This window comes from Hippoglossus stenolepis, chromosome 15, assembly GCF_022539355.2.
Source record: "Hippoglossus stenolepis isolate QCI-W04-F060 chromosome 15, HSTE1.2, whole genome shotgun sequence".
In the NCBI taxonomy this organism is placed as follows: Eukaryota; Metazoa; Chordata; class Actinopteri; order Pleuronectiformes; family Pleuronectidae; genus Hippoglossus; species Hippoglossus stenolepis.
Window position 1 is genome coordinate 15,108,391 of NC_061497.1, and position 22,090 is coordinate 15,130,480.

General features: G+C 41.0%; 1 protein-coding gene across 10 annotated transcripts in view; it reads left to right on the forward strand.

Annotated features, from left to right (window-relative positions):
• Positions 1-22,090, forward strand: part of tcf7 (transcription factor 7) — a 62,930-nt gene that overhangs the window by 20,567 nt on the left and 20,273 nt on the right. For all 10 annotated transcript variants that reach the window (XM_035177891.1, XM_035177893.1, XM_035177892.2 and 7 more), the window contains one exon: positions 17,873-17,999. In XM_035177891.1, coding sequence (XP_035033782.1) covers positions 17,873-17,999 — 127 coding nt within the window. The remainder of the gene's footprint in view (positions 1-17,872; positions 18,000-22,090) is intronic.

Below are 22,090 nucleotides of genomic sequence, written 5' to 3' on the forward strand. Positions count from 1 at the left end.
ATGAATGTGAGAGGCTGTGACATGGAATAAAATCTGGATATTACAGTCATGACAGAAAGACTTTTACTAACGTCAGTTGAGCTGAAGAGTGTATTTAAATGTTATTTGAAGCTCAGTGAAAAGAGCAAGACTTAAATTGTTTATTTGCTATACAAAATGTACTGAGGGTGTTCTCTGAAGTGCAGCTCCCTCTCTCTTTGTGGAAGTGCATTGTGTGTGTGTGTGTATGTGTGTGTGTTGGTTGCGTACAGTTAGACGAGGTTAAGCCTGTTGTGGTTTACCATGGAAAATAAAGGCCTCAAGTCTTATTGTCACCTGAACGACAAACACACGCGCACACACACACACACACACACACACACACACACACACACACACACACACACACACACACACACACACACACACACACACACACACACACACACACACACACACACACAAACACTTCTCCTCCCTGTGCGATGCTTTTGTGTTGCTGGTGGAAAATTTCAAACGTTCACTCGCTCAACTGCATCTCCTCTTTTTTTCCTTTCGCTTCTTTAAATAAGGAGAAGTTACTGTCTGCAATGGAAAATCATTCATAACAGCAAGAGACAAACATAAAATCATTGCGTTAATTCCTACTTGAATCATATTAAATTTATGCTGTGTTCCAACTCCATTTACTCTGATCCAGGACATACAGATTTTTACACTTGCATATATCTCACAAGTGTTTCCTTTATTATGACACCAAGATTATTGAGTTTGCGGAGATCTAGTCGGTTGATTTTGGGAACATCAAGTCAAAGCATGACTGATCATGGTTTTTTATACCTGCAATGTTTTAGGCTATCGTCAAAAATGATTGACATTTTATTTTAAAGATATGTCTCAGCTTCTTGTGGATGCATCGCTTATCAACCAGGGTAAGAATGTGGAGAAAATTATCTCCTATTAGCACATTCATCGACGAGTCATCGTGTCTTGCATGAAAGTACAGATGAGCAGCAGAGTGAGGCAGAAGTCTTGTAGCATTAGAAACCGTGTTGCGCAACATCAGTTTGGTTTTAACGTGCTGGCAGTGGATGAGATGCTCGGTCATTTACTAGTCACGGAAAAATCGCAGAGTTTGATCAGTGAAGTAATGGGGTTGAAAGCATGTTCGTGCTTTACAGCTGCACTACACGCAGTAGCTAGAGGGAGGAAAAGGAGGGAAGGAGTCCAGGATGGAAGCAGCGATCTCTGGTTTGGCCTCAGTCGAGCTTCTTGGTTTTTGGGTTTCACATGATGTTTCTTTTGGACGGAGATTAAACGAGTGAGGGAGCGAAGGACGGAGGGGAGAGAGCGATAGGAGAAAACTTTTAGACTAAGAAACAAATAAATACAGACAGAGAGTGAGACATCTACTCTAGAGAGCAAGTTCCAGCTTCCTGCATCCAAACAAGGTAGTTTGTCTCCAATGAAAACACCAGCCGTGGAACGGCCTTAGCAAATAAAGCTTTTTACTCTCAGAAAACTCTGAACCTTCGCTAATCATCTCAAATGGGAGCGAGTTACAGATATGTAGATCAACAAAATTCCATCTAGCCATTGATGTTCTGCACCTTTGGATCACATCACATGATCCTCATCCTCATCTCATGATCAACAAAATTTCAGCCAACATGGATGGGCAAACTTCGTCAACTGATGAAGATCACGTCATATGATCTTCATCAGTTCATCACTACTAATAGGACCTTGAGGTGAGATTGTTTTGCTGGCTGTTGATTCCAAGGTCATGAATTAACGTTTACAAAATGAAACCACCAATGAGTGTTACTGTGAGAAACTCAGATTGTATCTTAAGATGGACGACATGACTTCTCGCAACGTTACAGTGAAACTAGTAAAGTTGGATATAAAGAAATGTAAGTAGCTGTTGGTGTGGAATAAAGAAGCGGAAAACACCCAAACACCTTCGATATGGCAGAGAAAGGCCTCGGTTACGTCACCTGAAAGCTCCCTGGTCCATAAATAATTAAACTATGTAAAAAAGGAACATGCATCTCTTGTTTTCTAGTGTTGTCTGTGCCGTGTGGAGACTATCAACTCCATCGTAGGGCAGTTGGACCTGGGGGGGGTGAATCAAGCCATAAGGGCTGCTGATGGTTAGCCGCTTGGCTCGGGCGGAACAGAACTGAGATGCATAGAGGCCCGGGAACAATTATGGCTTAGTAAGAGTAACGGAGCTGAGCCAGGCAGCTGCCGGTTGTTCTCTGAATATGCAATGTGTGTGTGTGTGTGTGTGTGTGTGTGTGTGTGTGTGTGTGTGTGTGTGTGTGTGTGTGTGTGTGTGTGTGTGTGTGTGTGTGTGTGTGTGTGTGTGTGTGTGTGTGTGTGTGTGTGTGTGTGTGTGTTTGTGATTGTGTTTGTGTGTGTTCAGGGGGCGTCCAGAGGGAGCGGTGAATTCATACGCAGCCACATATTTACATTACAAATCACGACTAAACAATTCAGCCGACCACAAATGCAAACATCAGACGTTTTTATAGACTGGAGGGACGGATAACAGTGATGGAGGGATGTGCAGAGGAATGCAGGGATGAGGGCACGAAAACAAGTTATGGAAAAATGACTGACAAGAATAAAGTGGAAGTGGAACAGTTCCTTTTTGCTGAAAAGTTTGAAAACAGACAACGTCTTTTTTAATTTTCTGTCGTTCAAGGCAGCTACGGGCTTCAATTAATTTCTGTAAATTTCAGAACGCAGACTACTGAAAGTTTTTTAATACATTATACTAAACATGAATTAGTGTGGGGCTGCAACTAATGATTATTTTGATTTTCAATTAAACTGCAGATTATTTTCAATTGGTAAATCGGTTTCATTACTGTTGGTCTTAAACCCATTAAGACCTAAGGCACTGATTAAAAACGCACTTGAAAACCTAACCTAGACCTTTAAACTATGAGGTGCACAAAGGGAACTCCTCTATACCAGGAGCCCAGAAAGAAGAGAAGAGTGAGGGAGTGAGCAGTTGACAAAAGCTGATTTGAAAGCAGAGGGCCCTGAGCAGAGCGGGCCACTTTATTTTGGGGTGATAATTACACACTGCGGGCAACTCACCATGTTATTAGTTTAGATGATCGATAGCAGAATATCAACCCCCTCTGTTCAACAACCGAGTGGCTTGGCAGGCGCTCCGTAAACCACAGGCCTGCCACGCTCTCTAGGGGACCCTCGTACACACACACACAAAAACACACCGAATTTTGTTTTAGATCATGCACACACTCCTAAACAGATGAAAAGAAGTAAATGGACACACACACACTCTCTCGCATAAATACGTCCACATACATGCGTACACATGCACAGTATGTCAGAAAGAACACTGTGCCCCAGAGATGGCGAGTGGTGACGGGCGGTCTCTCTGATGCTGCTGCACACTGAGGCCCCCCCCCCTGGGCCCGTGCATGCAGCTCTGTGGTGGAACACACCAGCGCTAGCCCTCGCAAGGTTTTGGACGAGCTCCACATGTGGTCAGCTGGATGGTAGCGCCCTCGCTTCACTCGCCCAAAGTACACAGATGACTCCAGTGGACTCGTGCCATGTCGAAATCCTCGGTTTACTGCCCCCAAACGAGAGCCAAGACTTTTCTGTTTCTTCTTGCAGTCTTTCTGTTTACATTACATTCAACTGGACAAATGCTATAAGATGTAATTTCTTTATCCATGCTCTTTTGAAATGTACAACAACCTAAAATAGTTTTTCCTGGTGTTAGCATGACGCTAAACATAGTGCTGCAACTTGTCTGTTTCACAATGTCTCTCACCAGCATGACACAGGTCCACAAATAACTGAATGTGAGATAACAATGGTTAAATAGCATCATTGACAGCATTATTAACTTCCTGAGGCAAATTTGTGTTGTGTTCAGTCTGTGTGTATTTTACACCTTTGTAACATTATCAATATGTTAGTCGGATAATAATACAGCAGATAAAGGCATATCGATATATGTATTTATTTTTATCAATTGTGTTTGGTAAGGAGATATTTAGAATCATTGACATTTAAAAAAACTATATACATCAGCCAGTATAGGTCTCAGGAATATTTTACCCCCTGATATTAATAACCTCACTGGCTCAAAAATACTCTTATGGGTCAGGCACTAAAAATAAACAGTAAAACTGCTTTTAATTGTATATGAAATGAGTCTGAATTGATTTTCAAACTTTTAAGCTCGAAGTCACAAAGCACTGGATATACTGGATTAACTGCACCGAATTGCGTACATTCACCTCATCCGTTACTTTTTCATTATCACAGTGGCAGATTCTCTACACATTTCTAAAATTGTTTCGGGCCGTCAAGAGGTCTCGGTCCAGCGCAGGTTCTGTGTTGTTAAAACACAACACAGAACTTGCAAGGTTAACCCTGGTGGGGAGCGACTCTCTTCTCTCCAACACCCCTTTGAGTTCCTGGAGATAAAAGCAGCTGGCGCAACATCAAATCGATAGGTCCATCAATAGGAACATATCCTGAAGATTAAAGAGAAACTCGCTCAGAGACACAGAGGGAAGGCAGGATGCTAATAAAGTACAAGGCCTTGCCAATGGAAAGGGATTTAATTGATGGGTGGAAAGGATATGGATGAAAAGGTGAGGGATGATGATGTTGTAATGGGGTGGTGTGTGTTTGTGTGCCGAGGCTCCTTTTGTAATCAGCGAACACTCTTTTCCTTTTATTCATCCATTAGTAAGACTTCATTTGTGTAAATATTTATATGTTATTCATCCACCTTTTCAAATATTCATGCAGCTCTGTTTCTACCTGTGCATCTGTACATCAATGATCTCCCCCTCATCTCTTCTTCTCAAATCTCTCTCTACTGTTTTCTTTTGAAGTTTTCAGTTTTCACTCCGATCCAGTGCCCCTCTGCTTTCTTAATCCTGTTTTATCTGTTTCACAAATTCAGTGTTTGATCCGTTAAAAGGCATCGAGTACATGTCTGTTCAACAACATGACCACTCCTCCAGTGATAGGAGGAGTCTGAATAACGCACACCAAACTGTAACTGAGCCCACAACTGCATGTTCCTAGTACAGAATGTTTCTATTGAAAAGTAGACAGTTTTGAGTCTACTAACACAATGCATTGTTGTGTAACAATTATCAAGTTGGTTAAAATTGAAAAGTTTAATTGCAGCTTTAAAAACATAAAGTAAAGTCAATTTTGAGATAAGCTTTGTTTCAACTCACAAAGTTAAGTGTTTTAATTAATGAGATTAAAAGATAAGTTGAGACTCTAAATTTAAACAACTTGTGTTAAGATAAGTAACTAAATTCATACCATTTACCTGTTAAGTATTATTAACTCGTGTTTTTAAGGCAGCAAGTGAACCTAAGTTTTCGAACAGCCCATCAGCTTGGATTAACAAAGAAAATAGTAAGAGACATTTTTCATAATTTTTTCCCATAATTTGCAAACCAAGATCTTAATCGATTAATTGAGAAAATTATCAACCGTTTTGTCAACCATGAAATTAATCAGAAGTTGTATCACTTCAATTCATGTTCACCGCCAAATATCTGAATTGTGAAAAACGTGATCTCAGTGACTTTGATATTATTGTTGATACACGTTAGGCTGGTTTGAGTATTTCTGCGAAATACTTCTGATTTATGTAATTTCACTTTTACTACTACAGCTCTTATAGTCTTTAGACTTTCCAAATAATATAGTTATAGCTTTCTTCAGTCTTATTCAATGGAGTTGTCTTTAATGTTATAACCACAACTTCTTTTTTCCTCCAGTTTGTTTACTACTCGAGTTAGCTAACAGTCTGAAAGATGATGACTGTTGGTCTGTACCAATAACTTTATGGCCGCCTTGAGGGAACAAAATTTAATCTGCTCACCACCCTCCACTCTGACATTGATTAGTTATCCTCGGTTCCCCCTGACTCCTACGAGAACAAACCAGAAACTTCTGTCCAACAATCCCTTCGACGCAACTTGTCACAGCCACCATTATACATCGCAATCCTGAATGAGAGCAGCATGTTGGAGAGGGGGTTGAATATAGTTTGGGAATGTACAAGGCATTCAGAAATATTCTGTCGTTGCGAGGAGACCACAGGACGAGGCCTGCGCTGAGCCGGTCCATGTGGTTGTGGGCCGGGGTTTGTACGCTCTCTCTATCTAAAGCCACATCAGAGCCCTGAGCCCTGTGTAATGTGATCTGGACGGGCAGAGGAGGGTTCCCCCCTTTGGATTCAGGAGAACCGCTGCGGAGGTGCAGCACAAGGACGGGTGGTCAATGATGTAAGGCAGCGCTCGCTAACAAACAATTATGGACAGTTTTGCGCCACCATGATGGCATTCGCAACGTGTCTTGATTCAGTTTTATTTATATTTTTTCTCAACATTTTCTTCTTCCTCGTTTGTTTTGGGTTTGGGATTCAAACCTCCAACCTTGCTCCTGAAGTCCTCAACAAACTGTCTTGGGATTCGCTTCTCCTCCCTTCTTTGTTGTGTTATTCTTTCTATCTTTCCACGTCTTCCTTAATCTGTCTCTGCCTCAGTTTCTCTGCTTTTTGTCTCCTTTGCAGCCTCTTTCTTCTCTTCTCTTTCCATCTTATTCTTCCTCTCCCTTTTTTTCATTCATCCTCCCCTCTATCTCCCTTCGCACTCTCCATCCCATTTCATCTCTCTCGATCCTCCTGCGTTTGCTCTGCTTACTCAAAGTCTTGTACAAACAAACAAGCCGCGGGTGGCTCGCGTCTCCTATCTATAATTCAAGCCAGTCAAGCTACAGCGAGGATGTTTGCCAAACACATGAAGTGCATCTCACAGCATCGTACACAGACAGAGCGAGGGGAAGAAAGGAATATGTTTCACCATCATGGCTTGGACTCAATTCACAGAGATTATCCCAGTATCGACAGATTAAAATCGTGTTTATGGCCTTTCTGCTTTGTTTTGATTGAAAACACACCAGGATAGGGCAGGGTCGATAGAATAGGGAGGATATTATGTGATCAAATTTGTGAGCGTGAGTCAAAGCCAACCTTCTTTGAAACTCTGAAACAATACATTTTCTCTTAGAAAATAAACCTGCTTTTTTTACAAATTGTACAAAATCTCCGAAAAAATATTTTATCTGTCCGTGCTTTGCAATTTTTTGGACGACATAGTTAAATCAATTATTCAAGAATACAGTTTTATAAAAGGAGGTGTTTTTTTGACTTCAAGGTTTCTGCGTTTCGCTCAAGGACGACGCTGCAGCTGTGTAACAGTAACTGACTGCAGGCGTTTATTCATCGCACAAAAAAGCATTATATTTCCCTTGAGACTGAGCCAAACCACTTGTGGTAACAACAACCTATAACGATAAATGAGAGTTGAGAGGAAAACCAAAGTTGTTTTTCCAGGTGTTTGGACCAAACTCCAGAGTATAGTTTTCAAGTCCATCTGAGGTCCTCTGGCTGAAGCCTTTCATTTCTGGTGAAAGGAGTCTTGTAATATTTATTTTATTTTTCTTAAAGGCGTTTATACACACGACTGCACACATTTCAGAGGCAGTAAAGTGTCGTCCTTCTAAATTCTTTGGGGTTAACTGTCAAATCGGTTTATTTTGGTTGAGTAAACACAGTGTAAGATTGATGGACATAGTTTAAACTAGAACTACACTAGAACCTGTTTAGGTACAGGGCACCATGGCTATAGATGATCACCTTTAGTACTAATATTATTTCTATTACAGCATATTAAACTTCTTCCCTTCCGATTATGATGTGAGGTTATCGCCAAAAGATAACATCATCAGACATCTTTTTCTGTCCTAAAAGCCAGATATAACGATTAACTTTAAAGGGAAATTAGTTTAAAATAAGCAGCAAATTTCTTGGACAGTCCAGTTTTGGACATTTTTGCTTGATAAACTTTATTAAAATATTTGCAGATTAATGTTTTTGTTGAGTAATGTTGGACGGTGGGTTTAAAGAACTGTTTTTTTTTTTAAGACAAGCTTAATCCTCGCATTTAGTGAAAAATGGTTGAACTGACTATTTTCATTGTTTGTGTACTGTCCGTACAAATGCAGCGACAGATCTTAGATCAACAACCAGGAATATTTGCGGCCTGCGGCTGAAGCGGTGCTATGGTTGCCATGGTTACAGCATGCCTGCTCTGTTTCCCCTCACTGCTGCACGGCATGCAGAGAGAGGACCGGCCCAGCAGGTGGGCCGAGAGGTAGAGAGGAGAAAGGAGTAAGCGAGAGAGAAGGAGAGAGCTGGGGCTGCTGGGAGGTGGGGCACACCGCGCATCCAGAGGAATCACTCCAACCGCCGGGGTAAAAGGAATTAATCAGACAGAATAAATTATAACATGAAAGAAGACGGAGCACTTCTCCATCCATCTATCTATCTTTCCATCCATCCATCACACTATCCTTACATTGATTCATCCAAGAATTATGATTCAAGATTAACTTTGTAGCCCTTTATTGTCATTTCAGATGTTGTGTGAGTGTTTTAAATGTCACTATTTCTGACTTTCACAGTTTTTATCTTCATTAATATAAGTTTAGACTTGTAACTGTCAGATGCATCTCCTACTTCAGTCATTCTTTCCATTTGTCATTCTTTCACTCACCTCTGTAGTGATCCCCATCCTCTTAGCTATTCAAATTCATGCTTGCTTTATTCAAAGGAAAATCCATACAAAACAAAAGTGATGCAGCCTTGACAGTTGAACACTAAGCGCAACATTTTAATTTCAGTATTATATTCATAAATCAATTGTTCATGTTAAAGGTCTCAGCTGAGGCTACTCTCATTCGTTTAGGGAAAAAATTAAGTTTCTAACCTTTTCTGTATAAAAGGTAAATACCAGGAAGAAGAATTCTGAACGACTTTTGAAGTTTTTAACTTAACTGAAAAATAGATTAGATTTAACGGTTAAGTGGTTTTAAGAAAATTGTCTTTGTAGTATTTAAACCCGAAAACCTCAGCCACAGTAGTTGTGGTCAACTTTCAGTCTTGTAGAGTCAAAGGTCGTCACTTTGGGCCTTTGCTGCTGTCCTCCCCCAGGATGAAAAATCGTATCACCATGTATTAGGACGTCTGAGTGGACAGAGATCAGTGCTGACAAATAGCTGGTTCTCAGCAAGTGTAATTTTGGTGAAAGATGGTTCTTTAAACGCTGCTGAGTCAGACTTCTTGATCTCTCTGAGACAATATGAAAGGAATGAGCTGATTGGTCAGCGGCCTCGGGGCTCTGCTTCGTCCCTGATCTTGTCTGATGATTCGTCTCTTCCAAACAATCTGTGTCTGTCAGTTTTCTGTCTTTCTGCTCTCTTTGCTCCTTCTTTCCTCTCCTTCTCTTCTTCCTTCTCCTTTGTTGTGTTGGTCAAATAAATAAAAAGGTAAAACAAACTATTTGTTAAACTGAAATCCTAAAAGATTGATTGATTAGGTTTTTGACTTCACAAGCTCTTGCTGTTTAAATGTATTTTTTGCTATTTGTTTACTGCAGTGTTAAGGTGGAAACTCTCTATCATGACGTGGACTTTTCTCTTATATCATTCAAAATGTATTTTATCATATATAAGGCACAAAGGGGACATGTTTAAAAACGGGATTTTCACTTTAAGAAATTATGCAACAAGGAAAGAATCAGACGTGCGAGACGTGAGCGGAGAGATACACTAATTACAGTTTGTGATTGTTTTAATTGGTATTTTTGGCTTGTCTTACCAGTTAGTTCTTCAAAGAATGATTGTAAATTATAAACTTAAATGCCAAAAAAACTCCCTTTCCAAAAACCAAACTCCTTCAAATTTCTCATAGCCCCATAGAACTTGTGTGTGCAAATATATAAAAAAGGGTGTATAGAGAAAATATTCCTATTTGAATTTGGAAATGTTAAGGCCATTCATGGCACCTTGCCCCCCAGGTATTTCTTTTGCATGGCCTTTAATGCTCCCATAACACAAACACCCAGGGATGAGATTATTTTGATACAAACATCAAAGCAGCAGATCAGACAGAAAGCACCGTGCGCGTGAGGTGAAGCGCTGGCCCCGGGGGGGGCACAGAGCATGTAAGCTGATTGAGCTGTCTGCTTCCCCCTTAAAAATTGACTCGGCGACAGTTGGCTCACACGTAGAAGCAGCCGTGTACGACCACCTCGACAACGCCCTGATCGCCACAAACACACAGAATAGTTTCGTTTTTTAATCATAAGATCGATCGTCAAACCTTTCAAAAGTGGTTGTTTTCAAATGTCCTGTAACTTTTAGGCTTTTGTTCCCGTTGATTTCTCATTGAGTAATTTATGGACCTTGATGAAAAAAATCCAAGATTTTTTATGGGCCTGATATTTATGAGTGTGTGAATATTTGGTTCAGATTTCCAAAAAAATGTAACTGTAGATTCATAAGGGGACTGTTGGCCTTGGCGGAGGTTTGCACTCCACTCAGTGCCCGGGGTTTTTCTTGCCTTGGAAACTGCTTCATAGGAAACACAATGGTAACTAAGGGAAATGCAGACTGATTTGCAGATTTTGAGATTTACTTTGAACTTTGATCCTTGATAAAATTTATTAAAATCTTAATTAATTGCTTTATATTGGAAATAGATCTTGGCCTTTAAATGCATTGTACAGCTTTTTAATGCGTTGTTGGTGAGTTATATCTTTTTAAAGGACTTTTGGTTCTCACGTACAAATAATATGGTTAAGATGAACTGCGATAACTCATCACCGATCAGATGATAAGAGCTCATCACATCGTCCCCTAATAATATCTTTCTTCATCTGGGGTTAAGTTATCAGTGTATATATCTTAATAAAAATGACACTTACACAATGACTATGTGATTTTCTTTCGTGTGGTATTCGGCCATATTTGTCTGATAAATAGAAACTGTCTCACAGGAAACGTGTCACTGCAGGGGTTTTTTTTTAAGTGTGCGGTGGCATTTCCCATTTGGGCACATGGTCTGGTGTGTCTGCTGAACTGGTTAGTGAAAGCCGTCAGCGGCAGCCGTACAGGAAAGGTTTCACAATGAGTGAACGGTAGACACTCTCAGTCATCTCAGCAGGAGACGGGACCACATCACCTACTGATAGGATCGCAATCACATCAGAGGTCTTTGAGAAGAAGAAAAGCTCTGAGGCCTGGAGTTTCCTTCCCTCATACAGTACAGTGGGTAGGAGGAGATTCACCAAAAGGTCACTTTTATTTATTTAATTATATTTTTTTCTTCATGGTGATTGGGAAAAACTTTCATCCCCGCCCACAGATAAATCAGGTCAGATAAACACAGTTGTGGAAGTATGACATTTCACACTGAAAACAATCCCTTCTGGCTTGTCTGAGAATAAATGCAGACACAGACGCCTTCCTTCTGTCGTGGCGAGTCCTCTGTGCCTTTTTGACAATGCTGTTATCAAGCCGCTAGATTTTTTGGGCTTCTGCTAACTGGCTCCCACAAGACAAGACGAGACAAATATGGATGTGGCCTGAAGTCCTCGTAGTATCTATTGTTTGAATAAACCAAACCCTGGAGGAAGTGTGTCTCAGAGAGGATTTATGTCATCTGTGGTTGCCTCATTTCCTCCCGACTCCTCGTGTCATTATTTTTGTTGCAAATGATTGCCCAAAAATGTCACAAACAAGTTGTTAATCGTGGAAGATCTGATAGATATAAACAAGTACACCATTAATTAGCTCTCTTTAGGACCAATCATTAGAGGTCATTACTGCAGAGTGAAACCGACAACCGCAGCCGAGAAGAGAAAGTTGCCAGCTTGTCTGTCTCTGTCCACTCATTATGAGAGTGATAACTCATTTCTAAATGCCTGCGCCCTTGTTGGATTTGATTTTGCATCCAGTCATATTCATTGCCCCTGGAGCCAGCTGCAGCAGAAAGCCGTCTTTCATAAAGAGCTTGGATGTTTTGTCGCCACATTGAGCCTGAGCTGTAATGTCAGATTAATTGTGAAAGTGAATCTCCTTCCATTTCCTCTTCATCTCTTCTCTCCAGCCGTTTTCAGACAGGAACTCCAGAAGATGTCTGGACAATTGGGTCAGGACATTCTCCTGACTTTGCCTTTCACATATGAACAATGCAGCAGGAAGTTGTCCGGGCCAGACATGTTCACACCAATGCAACATCGAGTAAAAAAGCTGGACTCATTGTTCTCTGTATATATTGCATTGCTTTATAGTAGTAATACATACGTGCACCGAGCATTTCTCTCTGTTCGCTAAAACCAGTGGTTACTGATTCATTGTGGCCACGGCCCAGATGTTCCAGTGGTGTGTGGCAGCAGTGGATGCCAGAGTGTGTATTTGTATGTATGTGCTTGTGTGTGTGTGTTTGCATGCACGACACTGGGCGTGTCCTTGCATACATGCGTTGACGCAGGCATAGCTGCAGTCGTGTGTATGTGTGCGTGCATGTTGGTAATTGGGGAGTGGGCGGACCTGTTGGGGGTGGTGGGGGGTGGGTGTTTGGCCCTTTTTTAAACATAGCTGCGTTGTTATGGTTGTCGGGGCTTTGATGTTGCCCAAACCTCCAACTAAGAGGCTCTCATTTCGGGCTCCTGACGCTGGAGAAGGCAATGACTTCCAGATTGGGAGACCTACTCGCTGCTCGAGACTCGAGTGCTGCGGTGGGATGGGTAGCAGGGGGTCATGACGGTCAACGCAGGTCAACCTGATGCTTCGGGTGGGGTGCAGAGGAGAGGGTGCAGCAGTTGTGCATGTACTGAACACAAGTGTACATGTACAAAGCACAAGATGTTGACACAGGAGATGTGGGGGATGTTTTTATTCAGGCCACTGAAACAGTTGGTGAAAGACACAGTTTTGTAGTTTATACATTAAACATATATAGAATGTGCCATCTTTTGTACTTCAAGTGAGCATTGATTTTTATATATTTCACCAAGACCACAATCTTCTCATAAACTTAACCAATGAGCTTTGAGTTGCCTGAACCCAACCACTAACCCTAAAAACCTCTCCACATGAACATTATGTGTTGGCAGTAAACAGTTTGTCGATGCATTCAGGATAATATTCATATATATATTGATAGATATATAAAAACACGTGAAAAGCCTTTCTTATAAATATCCTTAATTTACACTATTTGAATGTTGCATTCATATTCACCTTAAAGTCCTCGAAAACCTAAAAGTGTCAAAGAAAGTATGGAGAAGAATGGTGGAAAAACTTTACTTTCTTATTGCTCAAATGGCACATTTGTTGTAATAGTTCATTTATAGATATCTTTTGATTCAGCAACTGCAACACTTTATAAATTGTTGTTTGCTTTTGTCTTTGAAGGATGCCGCTGTCTCGATTCATTTGATGACTAAACATGATGCTGTGATGCTCTCATCTCTTTGTGAAAAAGGCTCTTTCCTGCAAAAGCAGTTTGATTGCAGACACTTAAACGATCGCAGAGAGCCAAGGTGAATGAACGCACCATTAATTTGCAGAAACTGTCTGGAGATTTTTTTTCCCCGGCCACACCAGGGCAAGGACGACTGAAAGAAAGAGTGCGATGGTTGTGTTTTTGTTTTTTTATCCTCCAACTCCGTGACATCTGAGATTAAAGACATTAGACTCAAAAGCACTCAGAGGGGGGGGTGACAAAAGAGAGGGCGCTTTAATTTCCGCTTCAAATATGAAAAGAGATGGATCTACTTAGTGTGTCATCTGAAAACTAAAGAATACATTAGAGTTGTCTTATCAGCATAAGGTCTTCTAAATGAAGGTGTGTGTGTGTGTGTGCACTCACAAGCATGCAGTCGCGTTTCTTTGCACGCGTGTGTATGTGACATGCAAACATACGAGTACGTGTGTGTGTGTGTGTGTGTGTGTGTCAGGGTCAAGGTGGAGGGCATCGTTACAAACAAGTGATGTCTGGGATCCCATTAACTCTTTTATTCAGCAGCAGATTTCTGTTCAAATAGAGTGGAGATAAAAGGCTGCAACAATATGCTGATAAATCAAAGGCCTTTCAAGTGAAATGAGACTACAGAGACACTGAGGGCCACATTCAACATTTCCTGACGCACTTAAAAAGGTGTTTTTCTAATTGGAATTTTTAAAGTAATCGCATCTTTGAAGTAATTATATCTTTGATGTAATCAACAAACAGGCGGTTTATTATTCAGCTGCTGCAGTTGGCGTTTGACAGTGGGCTTCTTCATGTGAATTGCTGCTTACATGATTAATGTATGTGCAGTGATCTGGAAATACAGCTGCACATACGAGGTTTGACGAAAGGGGCTCAAGTGAAATAATGAAAACAACAGGCAAAGAATCTAGTGGAGGATACACACGTTTCTTGCCTTGGAAGCTGCATCATTGGAAGCACAACGGTAACTTAAGGAACTAGAATGTCACTCAGTGGAGCGCGTACCTTCGCCAAGGCTGATGCCCTATCTCGCCAGGTCAAAGCAATGTTTCCTATCAATTATCTAGACATATTATCTAGTAGCCATATTTTAATAGATAAATGTTTTCACAATAACAGAGATCTCTAACTCAATGTTTTGCTCTGTTGCTGCATTAGCTGTTTGCAGTGCTACTCACCGCACTATTAGCTGCCTGCCCGCTTGCCCTTAAGAAGACCTTCCTTCAGTGTGATGTTCGTCTATGGTAAATCCAGATTTCCGTTAAGACTCAACTGTGACTACAGATATGTGGCAGAGGCAGGACCACCGCAGAAACCGGGCTTCAGCAAGAGCTTATGTATTGTCCTTGAGTCACAGCCAGTGTTTTCTCTTGGCTGATGAGTCCTAACGTATGGTATTGTCCTATTAAGTAATAAATAAATCAAAATTTAGTCAGTCACAGTTAAAAACCCTGTATTTACTATCGATTTGTACTACGAACTTATTCCCTGATGATTTATGCCAGCCTGCGAGAGGGTGGGTAACGCCACTCAAATTAAAGGGTGGGTGAGCACTTTTTCCTCAATGTGTGTGTGTGTGTGTGTGTGTGTGTTTGTGTCTGCGCGTAGCAGCGTGCACCTGAACATATCCTCTGGTTTCTTTTGTACTGAAAACATAACATAACTAAGTGTTTCCAATTCAAAGATGCCGTAAGTGTTATTTGAGCTTTTGCAAGTGCGTGTGTGTCCCACACGTGCATGTACACACTCGTCTGTTCCAGCTCGGGTAATTATTTGTAAGTTTTTGTGTGTGTGCAAATGTGTGTGTGTGTGGTGGGGTGAGGGGGGTAAATACAGAGGGGTTGATAATTATGGGTTAAATGAATGCTCTCAGTCAGCCTCCCCAAGTGTGTGTAAAAAAAGGAAGGCGCAGCGAAAGCCACTTCAAGGCCGACTAATTACCCTGAGGAAGAGAGGAAACATAAATGGACGATTTTGCGGCTATAATGTTACAGCAAAATGGCTACATCAACCTCAGCACGTGAAACGGAGCCACAGCTACTTCTGAAGGCTCCGAGCAGCCCAGCACAGATGTGCGTGTTGGTGTGTGTGTGCGCGTTGCATCCATATGTGCAGAATAGGTGTGTGTGTCATAGTGTATAAAGAATGTGTTAAGCAAGTGTGATTAAAGTGCAGTGAATCACACTTAAGTATTTTCTGTCTTTGCAGAGTATTCATATCTGCTTTATTGTGCGTCTCATCGAACACAGATGTTGTTGCAGTTACAGTTCATTCGTTTATTCCTTCAGTCTTGGATCAGATGTGAAATCTACTTAAGATATTTGTTGACTCTGGTTTTGACGTTTGAAGCCAGGAGCATTCTTTGCTTTAACTGTGGTTTTGACTCAGACGATGTCAGATTTTATGTAACGCCTTTTCACATGCGTTCTAATGGCGCTAACTACCCAATTGTGGGAATTCCCAGCAAAATGTCCTGGCTACTGTGAAAATGTAAAATTACATAACTTCCTTTTCCTATGGGCTGAACTCTGTGACTCTGTGTGTTTGCAGATATTAAAGTTCCTTTGAATTTAGTGCTTAGAAATTTCCGAAAGTAGAAATTGCGCTGAGAGGATAATATGAAGGATGTGAATAATATGATGCTGTTGAGAATGCGTCAGTGCAGAGAAACTCCAGCTGTGTGAAAGACAAACTACGGGTCAACTCTGTAGCCAAATCTCTGGACTTTACCGGTAGGTCATGTCTGAAAAGGGCCTATGAGCTTCCGAATCAGTTTTTTTTTTATTGTCATTGACCCTGTTGAGAGCTGATATTAACACCAGCTATTTCTGCTTATTTCATTCACGATATGTCTTTGTTTTCATTTGAGGGAGTCGCTAATAAAAAATATGGGAAAGTCCAAATGCTCTGAAGGCTCCAGGGTCATTAAAACCACAACCAGTAAGGAAGTTTATGTGTCTACAGTCAAGGGTTTTATATAAGCACAAGTAGATCCATCACACTGCTGTTTCATGGTGTAGCACCATTCAGTCTAAAAGGACAGACAAAGGATTTTTGGTCCATACCGCCAGAGTCCTATTCTTGGTATATTCCTTTGCATCTTCAGGGTATCAACCCCATCACCACCTCCTCCACTCTGCCTCCTCCCCTGCACCTCCTCTCCCATCCTCACACCTCCCAACCCTCGGCTCTCCGGTACAGAGGCATTGCGTTTTGTTTTCATGTGTCTCAACATTAAAGCGGTTTAGCAGTTTGATCTTAGCTCCACAGCCTGACTGTGTAGCATACACATGAGAGTCTCTCTCCCTCTGTGTGTGTGTGTGTGTATGTGTGTGTGTGTGTGTGTGCGCGCATGTGCGTGCGTGTGCGTGTAATGTTTGGTCAGAGAGAGAGAGTTAAAGATGTTGATGGATAGGGAAGACACCGTTGAGTGTGTGTGTGATTTTGTGTGTGTGTATGAGTGAGTGTGTGAGTGTGTCAATGTGCAGCATGTGTGTGTGGAAGCTCTGCCTTTAAGTGATAAGGTATTCACTTTGTAACTCAGCAGGAGGCCCTGCAAGTAGCACCAGATCTTCCCCTCTGTAGTGCTGATGTTACACACACACACACACACGCACACACACACACAGGTTTGTCCATATCAGTGCACAACATAAAATAAATTATTGAACAACAACTTTTATCCAAAAATATTTATATACATGGAAATCAGCATCTCAAGCTTTCAAAGGCATAATACTACACACACACATGCACACACACACACACACACACACTATCAATCCATACACATCCCCCACTCACAAAGACACATTCACATTCATATTATTTCTCACCTTCAACAGAAACAACAAGTGTCCAGTCACACACACACACACACACACACACACACACACACACACACACACACACACACACACACACACACACACGGCCTGTTTAAAACTTATGTAGTGTACCTCTGATCAGCTGACGTGTTGTAGGTCAGCCTGCGTGCTGTGAGCATTTGCAATAACTAGATTAATTTATTTTATTGAAACACATTTTGTAAACAGAAACATGAAAGCAAACACGCTTCAACGCAGCCACACTTGATCATCAAAGCTTAATCGATCAAATGGTCCTCCTCCTGCTCCTCTTCTTCGCTGAAAACCAATAGGAGCAAAGTGCAGCCCTTCTGTTTGTTCCACACCATGTTGAAAATATCCAGCTCTCTCTCTCTCCATCTTTTATTCTTGTGTTGGCAAACTATATGCTTGGGGGAGATGCTGAGACTGACATTGGCTTCTTTGTGTGTTTGTGTCTATCATGTGTTTCGTAACCTTAGTGATTCAATTAAGAGAAGAAAAAACTGAGAATCTTCTAAATCCTTTCTTGTTTTTTTGTTTGAATGCATCTCGTAGCTCAGCAGTACATGTTGTAAAAAATATTTTTTTTTGTTGTCTTTTTTTTAAACAGTCCAACAAAGTGTCGGTGGTGCAGCAGTCACACGGGATGCACCCCCTGTCGTCCCTCCTGCCCTACAGCAACGACCACTTCAGCCCGAGTCCCCCACACCTGCCCACAGACATGAGCCAGAAGACAGGTGAGAGCACACACACACACACCTGCACACACACACACAAAAGACATAGGTTTATGTTCACAATACTTGACAGTGCTGTAGGTACAGATATGGAGACACACACAACCGTCTTTAATGATGTTCACTCCATGCCGATGCTGCATTGTTGCTGAAATCTGTTTGTGCTGTGGAAACATCATATATCACATTAACACACACACACACACACACACACACACACACACACACACACACACACACACACACACACACACACACACACACATATGCACACATGCACATTCACTTCCACTACAAGCATTGGCTACTTTTAAAAGACACAGTAGAGATGTAATTTAACAAAAGTAATATATTCATATTCTTATCCTCTCTCTCTTTCTTTTGCTTATTCTCTCTCTCTCACTCACTCACTCACTCACTCACTCACTCACTCACTCACTCACTCACTCACACACACACACACACACACATTAAGGCATGCACATAGTGAGTGAAGTGGCACCGCTGGCTCCGTCAGCCTGTGGCAGTCCCACGGCCGCTCTGAAGTGGCCTGCTCCTCTGAAGGGACCGCCAGCCGCACGCGCACACAAACACACACATATACACACATATACACACACACACTTACAAACATGGAAACAATTAGCGTGACAATCGCACAAGCCATCACAGCGGCACACACAAGGTTCTCCTTAGTGAACACTGCACACACAAACACACACAGTCCTCTGTTTTGAAGTCACAAACAAACACAAGCCGACGTTTAAACGCTGCCGGATCTTTGTCCTGCAGAAGGGTGACAGTGTCCGTGACAGTGTCCATCTGTGTGTCTGGAACTTTTGCTCTAGTGAAAGATATCTCATCTGGACGCTTATTGATGAATTTGTGGAATGTGTTTATGATCACCAGAGGATTGATGTTTGGTTGCATGATAAATATTGTCGCATGTAGCAACTCAACAGGGTGAGATAGCTCAGTGTTATACAGCTGAAAACCATGATATGATGAGGTGAAACTCATCTGCCCTCTTTCGCTTCCTGGGTTTTCTTCAGGAGCTGCTGCATTAAAAACTCTCTAAGTAAATAAGTAAATGAGGTCATCAGTTTAGAGTTTTGACGTGATGATGAAGATGATGATGATGATGATGATTCCAAAATGTAGAAAATGGGAGTAGAGATGTTGAGAGTAAAATAAAACAGCAACAGGAGACGAACAAAAGTCTTTTCTCAGCTTTGATTAGATATTAGAGTCCAACCTCAGGCAATCTCCTGCCTACTCCGTCTGGAAATCCCCCTTTTCCTACAAACACACTCTCCTTGTCTTGTCTAGACTGAGTGTGTCTGTGTGTGTGTGTTTGTGTATGTGTGTGCATGGCAAAGTGACTCAGCTCTTAATGACAGACTGGGCCACCTGCTTCTAACCCCCCCAGATACACACATACATACACACATATATACACTGCTAACACCTGGCTCCTGCACATAACCTTTATCACATCAGCTCACCTGGATTCTGACTATGTTTCCACTTTACACACACAGACACACACACAAACACACACATGCCATCTTACCTCACTCCTCACATCATTCGTCGGCTCTTCACAGGTAGGGGTTACCTCATCAGTGATGTCATTTTTGGCACAACTATCTTCCCCTCTGTCAAACTGATCATCGTCACTGAGGTTTAACTCTGTGGGTCAACATGGTTTTTTACCTGCTGATGGAAGGATACAAGTAAAGTTGTAAAAAAGTCAGGGGGTTGCTTTTTCAATACAGGTATTTATAATATCTGTATATACAGTAATATGTTGCTCAGACACATTGAAATCTTCCTCTTTTAACAGTTACTCCTTTTCGTCAGAAGCATCATAGTGATTCAGCAAAGTGGGAAAATAAAGTATTTGTATACAAATACAGATTTTCTTCTAAATTCAGCTGCAGGTACAGACTCTGTCACACCTAAGCCCCGCTTTACGTCATCGGCTCACTTTAAGACTTAAAGTAAGAGACTCGATGACAGGGATTCTACCACGCCAGTTTCCATGGTAACCAGGGAGTTTGTTAATATATATTTATATTTTCACTTCTGTTTTTGCGATCTCGTGGTAGCACACTAGTTAGAACACAGCCTATGACAGTTATATCAGGTGATGGCACAGAGCGGGACAGTGGTGAGGAATGTTGTAGAGAAAGAGGTAATATATATATTAGTTAATTCTATATTAGAATTAATTCATATTGAGACTTTCATACACAAAATACAGCTCCAAGTGCTTTAGAAAATAAAAAATGAATATGAGAAAATGTCCTAATGACGTTTCTGACGTGCGACCCAGCAGGTCACTCGCTTTGGCCCTTTTTATTGTGAGACTTAACACCACATTCAACATGTGATTCAAAAGTTGAGCTGTTCCCGGTTGATCGAGCACCACAACACAGCTCTGACTGTTTTTCAGATATGACTGTTGGCTCGAGCAATAAAACATCAACTACAGAGCGAGAGAAGCAGAAGTGAAACATGTCTGCTTACTGTCACGCTGCCATGTGTCTTATATGGCATTATGATATTATATGTCTTAAAAAGATTGATTTATTTTTTATACATTTTGACATTATAACTGGTCAATAACATAGCTGGTATTCTATGTTATTGTCACTGGATCCCGTGAAAAGACCAAAACAAGTATTGTATATATCCAAAGCCTACAGTTTGTGTTTGTGTTGTGTTTTCCTTTTACAGTTTTGAATAATGAAGAGTGTGAGTCACTCAACCAAAAAAGAGAAATGAGAAACAAAATGTGATGACTAATAAGACAGAAATCAAGAGTCATATTAGACATTGCTTTTATTATGGGTAACTTTACACTGTGAAGAATTACTTTCACTATTTCTTTGACTTTTGATGTTTGTTCTTAAACAAGGTAACTTTTCCTGTACCTGGGTGAAATCTGTCAGCGCTCTTACTGTACTTACTGTAACAAAACACTACGTAGTTTCTTCTGGTCTTGGGCCACTTAATGTACATCACACAGACGGGCTGCCAACTCATTTGAAGGCTCAGATGCTGCAGCGCTTTCACTCTCAGTGGTTATAACCACCAAAATACATTATCAGTGTAGAATACTATTTTCAGCTGCTCAACTCTCGGTTTAACTCGCACACGTTCTGATAGCAAGCTCACGCTGTGCAGGTCTGACTCAAACGGTTTCCCCTTTGAAGTGTTTTTCTCTTCCTTGAGACGCTGAGACCGTGAGATAGTCGTTGTAGTTGTTATTAGACGGCCGCTTTCAAAGGGGCATTCCAAAGAAAACTGCCCCATTACTGCCACTAATTTTCCCCCTTCACGTTTCCCAACAGCAGCGACGATAATAAGCTGCAGCAAGAACGTGACTTACAGAAATAAATCATGTTTCCATCACATTGACGTGTCATAGATTGACAGCTTGATTAAAATGTGTGAACTCCGTGTTCCTAACAGAAGTGTCCCTAATGCACTTTTTTCATCATCATTCTTAACATTCTATATCTATTATGGATATAGATCAAAATAGGTTTTATTTTAATTATTCATGTGTTTATTTATAATATATTGTATCTTTCGAAAGGTGCAGTGAAATTAAGATGAATTATTTATTCTTATTTTTATCATTATCAATATTTAAATAGTGCAATCTGTTAAAGCTTATTGGATTTCATTTATAAAAACATATTTGCTCAGTTTGAACCTATACAAATATTGACAGACAGAAACTATATTAGCCTTAAGGCATCGTCCAGTAGCCCTTTGGCAACACACTGAAATATTACATGTAGAATGAGATGGTACAGGAAGCTGGTGAGAAGATAAAGTTCAGATTAAAGGCTGATGTAACAGCTTTTTAGATTTCATCTCTGACGCAGGACTGTACAACTCTGATAAGTTGACATGACAGCAAATGTTTTCTCCATTTCACTTCTTGCAAATTAAACTGTAAAAGTAGCAAAATGCTACATTCTACAAAGTGGTCTATCTAATATAGAGTTGCATGTTTTCTCTAACTCTGTATTCACATTCAAATAAATCTTCATACAATATCCACAACAGAGAAA